Here is a 13025-nt window from a genome sequence, read left to right on the forward strand (position 1 = left end):
TTCTCTGGCCTGTGCCCTCCTTCTCCCCAGGAGTGTGTGCCACAGCTCCACTCAGGCAGAAGTTGCGCACTTCCAAAACCTCAGAGTTTGAGCACCACACACTTTTTGCAAAACACCTGTGACCCTCACTTCCCATTCCTCCCCAGTCTCTGGTCCAGAGAGGTTTTCTTCTTGTGCAGACCTAACACTGTACTCTTTCAATCCTTCTCTCTTTCTCTCCCTTTTCTCTCCCCACAGAAGGGGCTCCTACCCCTCTGTGGCACAACAGGTTTTCTCTCCCCCAATTCACTTCCATACACCTTATTCCTTTAACGCTGTCTTCCTTCAACTGTGGGGATCCTTGCAATCCTCCGATCAATTTCCTGGGAGTTCCAAGTGGTCTGACCTCAATACAGCTGTATTTGAGGGGTGAGGAAAGCCCAGGGTCCCCTACTTCTTTGCCATCTTAACTCCTGATGAGTTAACTTCTTTGTATATTTTGGATATTAATCCTTTATGAGATATATCATTTGCAAATATCATCTCATATTCAATAGGTTGCCTTTTAGTTTTGTTAATGATTTGCTTTGCTGTGTGAAAGTATTTTATTTTGGTGTAGTCCCAATAGTTTGTTTTTGCTTTTGTTTACCTTGCCCAAGGAGACATATCTAGAAAAATATTGCTAAGGCTGATGTCAAAGAAATTACTGCCTATGTTTTCTTCTAGAAGTTTTATGGTTTCAGCTCTCACATTTAGATCTTTAATCCATTTTGAGTTTATTTTTGTGTATAGTATAAGAAAGTGGTCCAGTTTCATTCTTCTGCAGGTAGCTGTCTAGTCTTCTAGCAGCATTTATTGAAGTGACTGTCTTTTCCCTAAGAATAACTCTTTTGTTGTTTTTTTTTTAAGTGGGCTCTATGCCCAGCATGGAGTCCAATGCAGGGCTTGAAGTCACGATCCTCAGATTAAGACCTGAGCTGAGATCAAGAGTTGGATGCCTAACCAACCAAGCCACCAAGGTGCCCCCCCCAAAAATAACTCTTTTCTATAGCCTTTGAGTTAGTATATTCCAGCATCCTATCGACTGTTCTTTTATGAAAAAATTTTGGATATGATTAAATGTAAAGCAGACAGAGAGCACTGGTTCATTTACTTGTGTGGCAGCTACAAACCAGTGTCACCCAGACGGGGCAAAACCAGCACTAAGTGACTAGCAGAATCTGTGTTGGGATTACCCTATTTGGTTTGATAGACCTTTAGGAATCTTGCCTATTGGCCAGTTAAAGGAAGATCACCACCACTCCTACTTTGGAGTAGCAGCACTTTGTGCAGTGGCGCTGTCCAATGGTTCTGTCTCTACATGGTCTAACAGTGTAGCTGCTAGCCACCTGTGTCTACTGAGGAACTGAATTTTTAATTTTATTTAATTTTAATTATTTTAAACTTAAATAGCTAGATTTGGCTATTTGACCACATGTCCCTTCTTGGATAGTACAGTGTGAACAGAGTGGGTGGCAAATTTCCACAAGTGTATTTCTCTGTCACTGGGATCCCCATAGGCTTGTGCAAGTTATCAGTGGGACCCTGATAGAGCCTGTCTAAGGCCTTATCTGAGATCCCTTGTGGGCTGTTTTAGTACCTGGCTGCTCTCTGGCCTCCTGACCATAATTCTTTCAACCTCTAGGACATGGACATATAATAATGAATGTACTTGCTTGTAGCTCAGATATCTGCCTTTGAGCATTTTCCTTTATAGACTGAAATTTGTGATCTTGATATTTCTTAGAACATTGGCCCCTTTCTTTGATGATATTATGCTAATTGGACCTGAAAAACAGAAAAGAATAAGCATTCTATAAGATTTAATAAAACGTGCATGCCAGAGGATGGAAATAAATGTTGTAAAAAATTCAAGGACTTCCACATTAGTGGAAGTCTGACAATAGTCTGGCACGAGTTGTACCACCCAGTGCAAAGAAAAGAGGCATGGTGTTTGAAGAACCTCTGTGGGGTTTGTGGGCAACATACACCATGTATGGATATGCTGTCCTAAGGAATTTATAAAGTAATTCACATAACTCCAGATTTATACATGGCCCCAAGCAGGAGAAGGCTCTCCAGCACACGCAGGCTGTGGTGCAGCTGCCCTGAGGCCAGAGGGCCTGGGGGGCCCAGTGGTACAGGAAATTGCTGTTACATGAAGCCTTTCAAAAACCGTTCTTGTTTTTTGTTTTGTTTTGTTTTGGGGGGTTTTATTTTGTTTTGTTTTTTGTTTTTTAGGAGAATCCTAGCATCATGCCCTATGTTGCTGACAGGTATTCTCCATTTGAAAAGAAGTTCCTAAATTGCTTCTTAGGACCGAACTCTACTATGCAGCCTGAACTGTCCATCATGATGGGGTGCTCTCTGATTCACAAAACTATATAATTGGGGAGGGGGGGGCTGAGTGGTTCAGTTTGTTAAGCATCTGACTCTAGATTTCAGCTCAGGTCATGATCTCAGGGTCCTGGGATCAAGCCCTGCATCAGGCTCCTCACTCAGTGGGAAGTCTGCTGGAGATTCTCTCTCTCTGCCCTTTCCCCAATGTATGTGCGTGTGCGCACTCTCTCTCAAATAAATAGATAAATACATCTTTAAAAAAATATATATATATATTTATATAACTGGATTGGTGTGGCAGCGTTTCATTGTTAAATACATTTCATTGTTAAGTGAAAATAGTATATTCATTACAATCCAAGCAGATCTTAAGGCATAATTAAAAACATATAGTCAAGTCGCCCCAGTGTTCTGACATCCCTGGGGCTTTCTACTTCTTTGGCTTTCCTCTGTCCACACATACGGCTGCATGAGGAGTGAGCAAAAGGAAAGGAAGGTTCTGGTTTATGAGTTGGTTTGTTTAGTATGCTGACTCTAGCTGGAAATATTTGATAGCCCTACTTAGAGACGATACTAAAAGACAGTGATAAAGCCAATCTCACTGTGGCCTGCCACCAGGAACAGATGAGAATAATTCTTTTAGGCAGCTTTTGAGTTCCTTATACTGAAATAGCCCACAGCCTTTATAAGAGCAAATTCTTGGATGTGATTAAATGTGAAGTTGAGACAAAGCACTAGTTCATTCACCTTTATAGCATCTACAAACAGACTAAGTAGGCAAAAAACCCCCACAACATTAAATAACTATCAGAACATATGTACACAATGCCCTGTCTGGTTTGGTAAACCTATTAAGCAAGAACCAAAGTGACTGAGGAGCCAGTGCATCTGGTTATCAACTTTGGGCTTAGGTTGGTAGATATTCTGATGTATGAGTCAATATGGATTCATGGACAGTGGCTAATGGTCAGAAACTTCGAACAAGATTGACACATTGGTGTCAAGGAAGCCTGGGGGGAAAACATGTGGAAGACTCTCAGAATGTGCATAGTGTGACAAATCTGCAACCCATACCAATGCTCATCAGAGGGCATCCCTGCAGAGTAGGCTGTCAATAATCAGACGGACAGTATATGCAGTCCTGTGGGTCAGTCAACCTCTTTCACCAGCCACCCTCCTGTTTGCATTATTAATAGGCCCATTTATAAAGTGAGATGGCAACAGGGAAGGAGGTTCTGCATGAACTTCTCCTCGCTTCTGCCTCTGCTAGGTACCCAGGTGCTGTGGGTCAAAGCCATGCTGAGTCCCTGACAGAGCACACCATTCTCCAAGGAACTGATGAGGTACTTGGAGGCAGATTGATACATTGGACACTTTCCATAATGGAGGGAGGAGCAGTTTGTCCTCTTGGGCATAGAAACATGTTTCAGATATGGCTTTACCTTTGCTGCCCCAAACGCTTCTACCAGCACTAAACAGAAGGCCTTATTCATTGCTATTCATGTTCCATACAAATCACCTCAGACCAAGGAGCATATTTACAGCAAAGGATGGAATGCAGTGGAATTACACTCACAGAATTCGCCAGCATTACCACAGGCCCCAACAACATTTGGCTTGACAACATGGTAGAATGGCCTGCTAAAAACTCAGTTACTATATGAGCTAAAAGAAAATTACCTTACAGGACTGGGGTGCTGTTGTACAGGATGAATAACTGACTTAAATCAGCAGACAATATATGGTGACATCCTGCTCATAGCCAAATATATGAGCCCAGGGGGTAGTGGTCCAGAATAGTCCTATTCCATTTTTTCCTTGTTTTTAAAAATTTGAGATGTAATTCACATAAACATCTAACTATGTATAACTATCACTATAGTTATACATAAACTATGTATAACTATCACCACTATCTGCTTCCAGAACATTGTCATTCTCTCTAAAAAAAAGCTGGTAGCCTTAGCAGTGTCCTTCAATTTCCCCTCCCTCAAATCCCAGGTAATCTCTCATCTACTTTCTGCCTCTGGGGATTTGCCTGTTCTGGGTATTTCTTATGAACAAAATGACATAATATGTGGCCTTTATACTTGGCTCCTTTCATTTAGTAAGATGTTTTCAAAGTTCATTCATGTTTTAAAATGTATCAATACTTCATTCCTTTTAATGGCTGAATAATATTCCATTGTATGATCTTTTATTTTATTTCTATTATTATTATTTTTAAGTAATCTCTACACCCAAAACAGGGCTTCAACTCATGACCTTGATATCAAGAGTTGCATGTTCTCCAGCTGAGTCAGCCAAGCACCCCCATGGCCTTTTATTTTAATTTTACTTTTAATTTTTTTTCAAAATTTTATTTAAATTCTAGCTAATTAATGTATAGTGTAATATTGTTTTCAGGAGTAGAATTTAGTTATTCATCACTTACGTATAATACCCAGTACTCATTATAACAAGTGTCCCCCTTAATACCCATCACCCACTTAGCCCATCCCCCACCTACCTCTTCTCAGCAACCCTCAGTTTGTTCTGTATTGTACAGAGTCTCTTATGGTTTGTTTCCCTCTCTCTTTTTTTTCCTCTTCCCATCCGTTCATCTATTTTGTTTCTTAAATTCCACATATGAGTGAAATCATATGGTATTTGTCTTTCTCTGACTTATTTCATTTAGCATAATACTCTCTAGCTCCATCCACATCATTGCAAGTGGCAAGATTTTATTCCTTTTGATGGCTGAGTAATATTCCATCGTGTGTGTGTGTGTTTGTGTGTGCGTGTGCGCGCGCATTTGGGCTCTTTCCATAGTTTGGCTCTTATTGATAGGCCTTTTATTTTTAAACATAATAATCCACTTAAGGAAGATTTTCTTCCCAATCTATAACCATTGGGTTCAGTGGGTTTGAAAGTTCCAATGTCCAGTGAAAGAATGTTCCACTAGTGAACACTGACATAGTTCTGGTATTTTGGTAGCTGGTACTCCCGCCTACCATTTTAGGTTCCTCATGCCGCTTAAACGCCAAGCAGTGAAAAAGGGATCACTGGATGGGTGTTTGATCCTGGTTACCACGGGGAGGTTGGGTTGCTGCTGGCTATTGAAGGAAGGAGGTCAGTTCAAGTCGGCAACCCATGAAAATGGAAATGAGGGAACAGATTTAAGAAATGCAGAGCAGGTAATATTGTCAAGACTTTTGACTGATGAGGTGTAGGGATTGAGGACAAGGAAGGACTGCTGATTTAGTGGTTCTTTCTTTAAGTTTCTGTATCTGTTTTTAAATTTTCTATGTATTTTTCTATTAGTTACTAGGAGAAAAATGACAAAATAGCCAACAATAATTACAAAATACTCAAATTCTCTCAGTTTTTCACTTTTGTTTTCATGTCTGTTTTGAGACTCTGTTATTAGGTACACATATATGTTTGTATTGTTATGTTTTCTTGAGAAATTGATTCTTTTCGTTGTCTACTTATCTGATATACACAGCCACTCCAACTTTCTTATGACTAGCACTTGCATGGTGTAACTTTTTATGCTTTTTTAACCTATTTGAGTCTTCATTATTTTTTCTAGCATATGAACAACATACAGCAGCATATATATATTTAATATTACTTTTGTTCTTCATATATTGAGATAGTAATCCTTTGCCATACTTGCTGCAATTATTTTTTTGAACTATATTTCATTGATCTCTTGTATTAGTGAATTTTTTTTTAAAGTTTTATTTAAGTAATCTCTACATACCCTATGTGGGGTTCAAATTCATGACCCCGAGATCAAGAGTCTCATCACTTCCTACTGAGCCAACCAGGTGCCCCTTAGTGGATTTTAAAAGGAGAATTCTTTAAAGGAAAAGTGGACATTGAGACTACCTGCCTAATTTTTTTTTTGTTTAAGATTTTATTTATTTATTTGACAGAGAGAGACAGCCAGCGAGAGAGGGAACACAAGCAGGGGGAGTGGGAGAGGAAGAAGCAGGCTCCCAGCAGAGGAGCCAGATGTGGGGCTCAATCCCAGGACTCCGGGATCACGCCCTGAGCCGAAGGCAGACGCTTAACGCCTGAGCCACCCAGGTGCCCCTGCCTAATTCTTTCTTCCAGTATAATGTTGCCCAGGAACATAAAACTGTAAAGAATACATAACTTCACTATTTACCGTAGGATATGTCTGCCAGTCAGTGTATCTGGGGGATCATCTGTAGGAACAGCTCTCCGATTAAGGTAGCAGCTTGCTCAGCTGGAAAAGAGCTTGCTTCTCTGACAACAGTTTGCTTATCAAAAATGACTTTAAAATCCTCACTTTGTTGTCATAAACTTTTCCCAGTTCCAACCAGGTCTCCACTTGGAAGGACCTTCTTTAAACCAGTGGAGTCTAGACCTTCAAAGCCTAAATCCGTAACCCTTCCTTAATCCACCTACCTCACCTCCTTCTGAGTCACAGTTAAGTCAAGGTGGCACTGCTCTCTGCTGCAGTACATTTAATAAACCCAACTTTGAGTAGCTTTCTCTGGTGGTCTAGTGGGAAGTTGACAAAATTTTGAAAGCGAAATGGGCATTTTTGTACAATTTGTAGGCAAATAAAACTCTCTGTCAAACACTGAATCTATTGTCTAATCCTACTTCATTTTTTCTACTACTCACTTATCTAAACCAGATTAAAATGACAATACTTGTTTTGAGCCAACCAAAATAATGAAAATCTGTGAACATTGTTAAGATCAGATTTTTAGGGGTGCCTGGGTGGCAGACACTGAAGTGTCTGCCTTCAGTTCAGGTCATGATTCCAGCATCCTGGGATCGAGCCCCACATCGGGCTCCCTGCTCTGCTAGGAGCCTGCTTCTTCCTCTCCCACTCCCCTTGCTTGTGTTCCCTCTCTCGCTGGCTGTCTCTCTCTCTCTGTGTCAAATAAATAAATAAATAAAATCTTTAAAAAAAAAAAAGATCAGATTTTTATTTTGCCAAATACTTATTAGTAGGCTGTCAATATAAAGCGTAAATATTAGTAATCAAGATTAAGACTCATATCTTTTAAATGAAGAAACTACACAGTTACTTTTACCTCTACTTTTGCATCTACAGTATTCCTAGTTCCTTTAGCTGAATGTGGTCATTTATGGAAAATAGACTATGGTTGGGTTTCTTACACTTTGAATCTCAGAGCGGCATCTTTAGAGTACAAATCTTGTCAGCCCTCTGCATAAGATCTTCACTGACCTGGCATTGCTCCGAAGGTAATTTCAACACCCTTCATACAGGTAAAAGGCCCTGCATCCTCTGGCTCTTGCCTGCCTGTCAAGTGTCCGGTCTCAGCATTTCCATCCCTCTTGCTGTTTCCCAGCACCCAAGCTTCCCTCCTTTCTTTGAACCCTCCAGACTCCTCTGACATTGAAGGCCTTCACATTTGCAGTTCTGTTTCCTGGAACATTCCCGTCTCTGCAGCATTTCTTTCTCCTCCTCTAAGTCTAATCCTTTTGCTTTCAGCTTAGATAGCACTTCCTAGGACTCATCCCCAGGCACCCCAGTCTAGATTAAGTCTTCCTTTCATAGTTTTCTTTGCAGTGTGCCTTTTCCTTCCTGGCACAAACCTTAGTTGTAAATATATAATTACTTGCATACTTGTTCCACGTTGTCGCTCCCACTGGGCTCTAAGTTCTCCGAGGCACTTTCTTTACTGTGCAGCACAGTGTCTTTCTCCTAGGAGGCCCTCCATAGATACTTGTGGAACAGATGAGTCAATTTTTAAAACTCGCTTTTCTTCATAATTGTCCTCTCAATATAGGAAAGTATGCTAAGTAAAATAACATTTTTTCTTTTGCTAAGTTTTAGACAAATTAGTTACAGTTACAGCTTAGTTATGACTGTATCTCAGTAGGATGACTTGAAGGAGTTCCACTTTTCTGGACCTTTCGTATAAGATCAAATGCCGAAAGCGCCTCTGAGTAAGGAGATTCTTGGGTGGCTTCTTGCTTTCTTAGCTTATCACTTTCAATGAACTGCTCCCCCAACCAATGTCCTCTACTCCCTGCATGTCTGTTCATGATAAAAGGGTCCTCGTACTTCAACAGTTAGCAACTTCGTGAAACGAGGGAGGCTTATCAGTCTCAGCATGCTGGTGCCAGGACTCCTAGGAGCAGGAAAAAACAACCAAGATTTAAGTTTCTGCAACATCTGGAAATATAAGTTCTCTTCCTTCAGTTCTTCAACTATTAAAAAAAAAAGTTAAGTTTTTTTAAATTCCCTGATCCTAAAGAGATTAAGTCTATTGGAGAAAATTGGGAAAATTCTAAAGAAATTTAAAATGACCTCAAATCCCACCATCTGTAGGTGACAATGATTAATTCTTAGGTTATTTCAAATAGCTTGTGTTTAGGGCCACCTTCAGAGGCTGTTTTGGGTTTAGGGACCATCTATATAAGTTTACTTCACTCCAGTCTCAATGACTTTTTTGCAACCCTTTAAATGTTTGAAATTCTGTGCCCCAGGGCCTTTGTACTTACTGTTCTTTCTGCCTGAAACAATATCTGCTCAGATAGCTACATGGTGCACTTCCTCCCCCACCCTTTATACAGGCACTCAAATGTCACTGTGATAGTTAAAATTTATGTGTCAGTTTGACTAGATCATGGAATGCCCAGATATCTGGTTAAATGTTGTTTTTGGTTATGTCTGTGAGGGTGTTTCCAGGAGAGATTAGCATTCAAATTGGTAAACTGAGTGAAGTGGTTTGCTCTCAATGTAGATGGGTGTTATCTGTTGAGGGCCTTAGTAGAACAAAAAGTAGAAGAAAGATTGAATTGCCTTTCTGCCTGACTTTATGAGCTGGGATATTGATCTGCCTTTGGTACTCCCAGTTCTCAGGCCTTCAGAGTTGGACTGGACTCTACCATTGGCTGTTGGCTCTTAGGCTTTTGAACTATACCACCAGCTGTTGTGCATCTGCAGGTTACAGACGTCAGATCTTGGGATTTTTCAACCTCCATAATCACATGAGCTAATACCTTATAATAAATATCTCCCTCATTCTCTCTCTTTTCCTATCTACCTATCTAGCTTGCTAGCTAGATATATTTCTTCTGTTTCTCTGGAGAACCCTAATACTGTCACTTTTCAGAGACACCTTCCCAGGCCACACTATCCAAACTACACCCTCACCCTTGGGGCTGATTTATTTTTCCTCTTAGTATCTATTACAATATTTTGTTATATAATATGTTTATTAGTTTATTATTTCTCTCCCTGCTAGAATTGAAATCTCTGAGAATAGGACTTTGCTTTGTTTCTCGGTGCCTATTTTCATTTATCTAACAAAAATGTATATACCATTTCCTATGTGCTGGGCACTACCATAAATGTTTTAAAAATATGAACTCATTTTGTCCTCATGATAATGTTCTGGGGTAGGTACTATTTATCATCCTTCTTTTATAGATGAAGAAATGGAAGCACAGAGTAGTAAAGTACATTGTCGAAGGTCACACAACTAGTCAGTGGCAGAACTGGGATTTGAATCCAGGAAGTCTGGATTCTAGAGTCTGTACTTTGGCCACGATTGTCTGCTGTATAGAATAGTGCCAGGCATTGTAGTAGGTGCTCAATAAATGCTAGTTGGATAAAAAGTATTTTCCTATGATCTTTCTTTGCCCAGGTTTGAGCTAGTATTTTTAAGATTTTTTTTTTTTTTTAATTTGCCAGAGAGAGCATGTGCACAAGCAGGGGGAACAGAGGCAGAGGGAGAAGCAGTCTCCCCCTGAGCAAGGAGCCCAATGCAGGACTCAATCCCAGGACCCCGGGATCGTGACCTGAGCTGAAGGCAGACGCTTAACCAACTGAGCCACCCAGACATCACTCGAGCTGGTATTTTGTTTCAAGGTAAAAACTGCATCTTTGAATTATGTATCCCAGGGCCTACATTATCTGTCTCAGATGGGCACAACCTGACCATCAGCTGGTTGGAAGGTCAGGATGAAATCACTGCTCTCTGACTCCTACTAACGTCTAGGATCGCAGACCGTTCATTGGTGGCATCTTTCTAGTGTATGAATCAGATCAAAAGATTTGAAAAAAAAAGTTAAAATTTTTTTTTTTCCTGAAGGTAAATAAATGTAAAATGAAAACAAGCAGGAGTGAATGTCGGCACACAATGCAAATTGACACAAAAATTTAAGATAAAACTGGAGAATCTAGAACAGCGTTTTGCCTGGGGTGCACCCCATTAGCAATACTCCCACCAGTAAAGAGAAGCCCACTCACTCTCCTAGGAGTAAGACCCTAAGGAGAGGCTACTTCACTGGGAATGCTGGAAGGTGGAGGGCCTATAGGGGATGGGCAGAAAGGAAGCAAGAAAGAGTAAATAATCTGCGCCATGAAACCACGAGTTTGGGCTGTTCCAGTTCACAGTGTGAGTCTTAGCTTGTTCCCGCTCCCATAGTAGTGGCAATGGGGAGGACAGTGTAAACACTCAACCAAATGGCTGCCCCATTGTGGGTGAGTTCACACTTCTGGAAAATGAAAAATACGTGACTGTTTACTTTCCCTGTCCTTCCCTGTTCCCACCTTTAATTTTCTGCCACATCAGTGGGAATCTTTTGCTAGAGAGCTGTGCTCACTTTATAGCTTGATTTTTGTTTACGCGGGGGCCAAGGACATTCCTTCGATGTTTAAAGAGGCAGAAGACAGAAAAGAAAATGTAAGTGATTCCTTGTCCTTGAGCCTGGCTTGAAGTCTAGGCAGTGGAGCAAAATTCAGGCTTAAGGGTCTTCGGGAGAGTGCATTAATAATTAGTTTATTCAAATTACTGAATGCTAAAGCCAACAACATTTTAAAATTTTAGTCAGAAAACTACCTGCTCTCCCCATCTTACGAATGTTTTAGAGAGGTGTTAAAGAAGAACCATCCTGGCACAAACAAAGACACTTCTTGATTTAATTATATAAAGTTGAAGAAAATTGAAAGATAGTTCTCACAATGTGATTTCTTGCTTTTTCCCCCTCATATTTATGCCCCTATTTTGTGAAACATTCCATTTTACAGTAAGATTCTCATAGCAAGCTAGTATTATAATCCTAACTTATAGAGAAGGACTCTTGAGATGAAGAGGGTTTGTCCAAAAAACTCATGGATGGCGAATGGCAGAAGCAGACGTAAACGGGCATCAGGACAAAGACTGCACACACACTGCTACTTTATGTATTTCTGAGTTACGAGTGAAAACAGGTGCCTCCTAACTCGATTAATTTTTTACTCACTCTTCAGCAATCTTATACTGATGCAGGAATCAAAAAAGAGAGGCAAGAAGGTTCTAATATCATTGGCTCCATCATTATGTCTCCTGGGAAAGAAGTTCCTTCTCATTTGAATATGGCTTTTGATTTCTTTTTTTCCCTTTCTTTGTGAGTCAGTTTGCTCTTGGTTTTAAAACTTTTTATTCATATAATTCTACAGAAGAAAATAAAGGAGAAACTGTATTGTCCGAAACATTTCTGAAAAGTCCTATCAACTAATTTAGAAACAAAACAAAATCCTTTAATTTGATTATGGGTATTCAGAATATGTTTCAGAAAGGATTGCATTCCTGAGCAAACCAAGAAGTAATTTGGAGCTGGGATAAAAATGCGTCTGCTCAAAGACTGGTTGGGAATTGAGAGGCAATCTCAAGTAGAGGACTAGGCTTTGAAGCACTAACTAGAACAGGAGGAACAATCACGTGTTCACCAACCGGTGGGTAGACAAAACAGAACAAACTGTGGTAAATGTGTACTATGGGATGTTACTCAGCAGTAAAAAGAAATGAAGTGCTCATACAACCTGAAGGTACCTTGAAAACATTATGCTATGGGGCCCCTGGGTGGCTCAGTCGGTTCAGCATCTGCCTTCAGCTCGGGTCATGATCTCAGGGTCCTGGGATCTAGTCCCACATCAGACTCTGCTCAGCGGGGAGTCTGCTTCTTTCTCTCCCTCTGCCAGCCTCTTCCCCTGCTTATGCTCTCTCTCTCTATCAAATAAATAAATAAAATCTTAAGGAAAGAAAGAAAGAAAAGAAAGAAAGAAAAAACATTATGCTAAATGAACAAAGACAGTCACAAAGTACTCCACAAAGTGTGGAGGGATTGGGGGGGTCACAGGTAATGACTACATGGTTTCTATCTGAAGTAATGAAAATGTTCTATAATTGATTGTGATATGCCTGCACAACTGAATATGCTAAAACCCTTGAATTGCACATTTCAGTGGGTAAATTCGATGATACCTGAATTATACCTCAATAAAGCTGTTTAAAATGTTATTCACTATTTATTTATTTATTTATTTATTTAACTTAATCCCCTTTATCTCTTTCGTTCAGCCCTGCATCCACCACTGCTCTGGCAACCATAAGTTTGTTCTCTGTATTTAAGAGTTTTTTTTGTCTTTTTTTGTTGTTTGTTCATTTGTTTCTTAAATTCCACATATGAGTGAAATCATACGGCATTTGTCTTTCTCTGACTAAATTATTTCATTTAGCAAGTACCCTCTAGGTCCATCTGTCAGGGCTGCTTTTAGGCAACAGGCCTGAGCAATGGAAACCTGAGCAAGGCAAAAGGGCCCACAGTGACCACCAAGTTGAATATGAACAGGCTTATTAAGTGACCCACCTCAAAATAGCCATCGGCCCTAACTGGCCAAT

The 13025-nt window shown here is 40.2% G+C and overlaps 1 protein-coding gene across 2 annotated transcripts in view; it reads left to right on the top strand.

Moving 5' to 3' along the window:
• Window positions 1–10216, top strand: part of RESF1 (retroelement silencing factor 1) — a 241149-nt gene extending 230933 nt beyond the window's left edge. Inside the window, exon 11 of one of the 2 annotated variants that reach the window (XR_008955925.1) lies at window positions 10055–10141. Coding sequence is in view for 1 of the 2 variants with exons in the window: in XM_057303220.1 (XP_057159203.1) it covers window positions 10055–10113 (59 nt within the window). In the remaining variant the exon portion in view is untranslated. Of the gene's footprint in view, window positions 1–10054 lie in introns of both variants that reach the window. The other variant, XM_057303220.1, reaches the window with a different exon arrangement.
• Window positions 10217–13025: the final 2809 nt, after the last annotated feature.

This window comes from Ursus arctos, unplaced genomic scaffold (assembly GCF_023065955.2).
Source record: "Ursus arctos isolate Adak ecotype North America unplaced genomic scaffold, UrsArc2.0 scaffold_26, whole genome shotgun sequence".
Taxonomy (NCBI): domain Eukaryota; kingdom Metazoa; phylum Chordata; class Mammalia; order Carnivora; family Ursidae; genus Ursus; species Ursus arctos.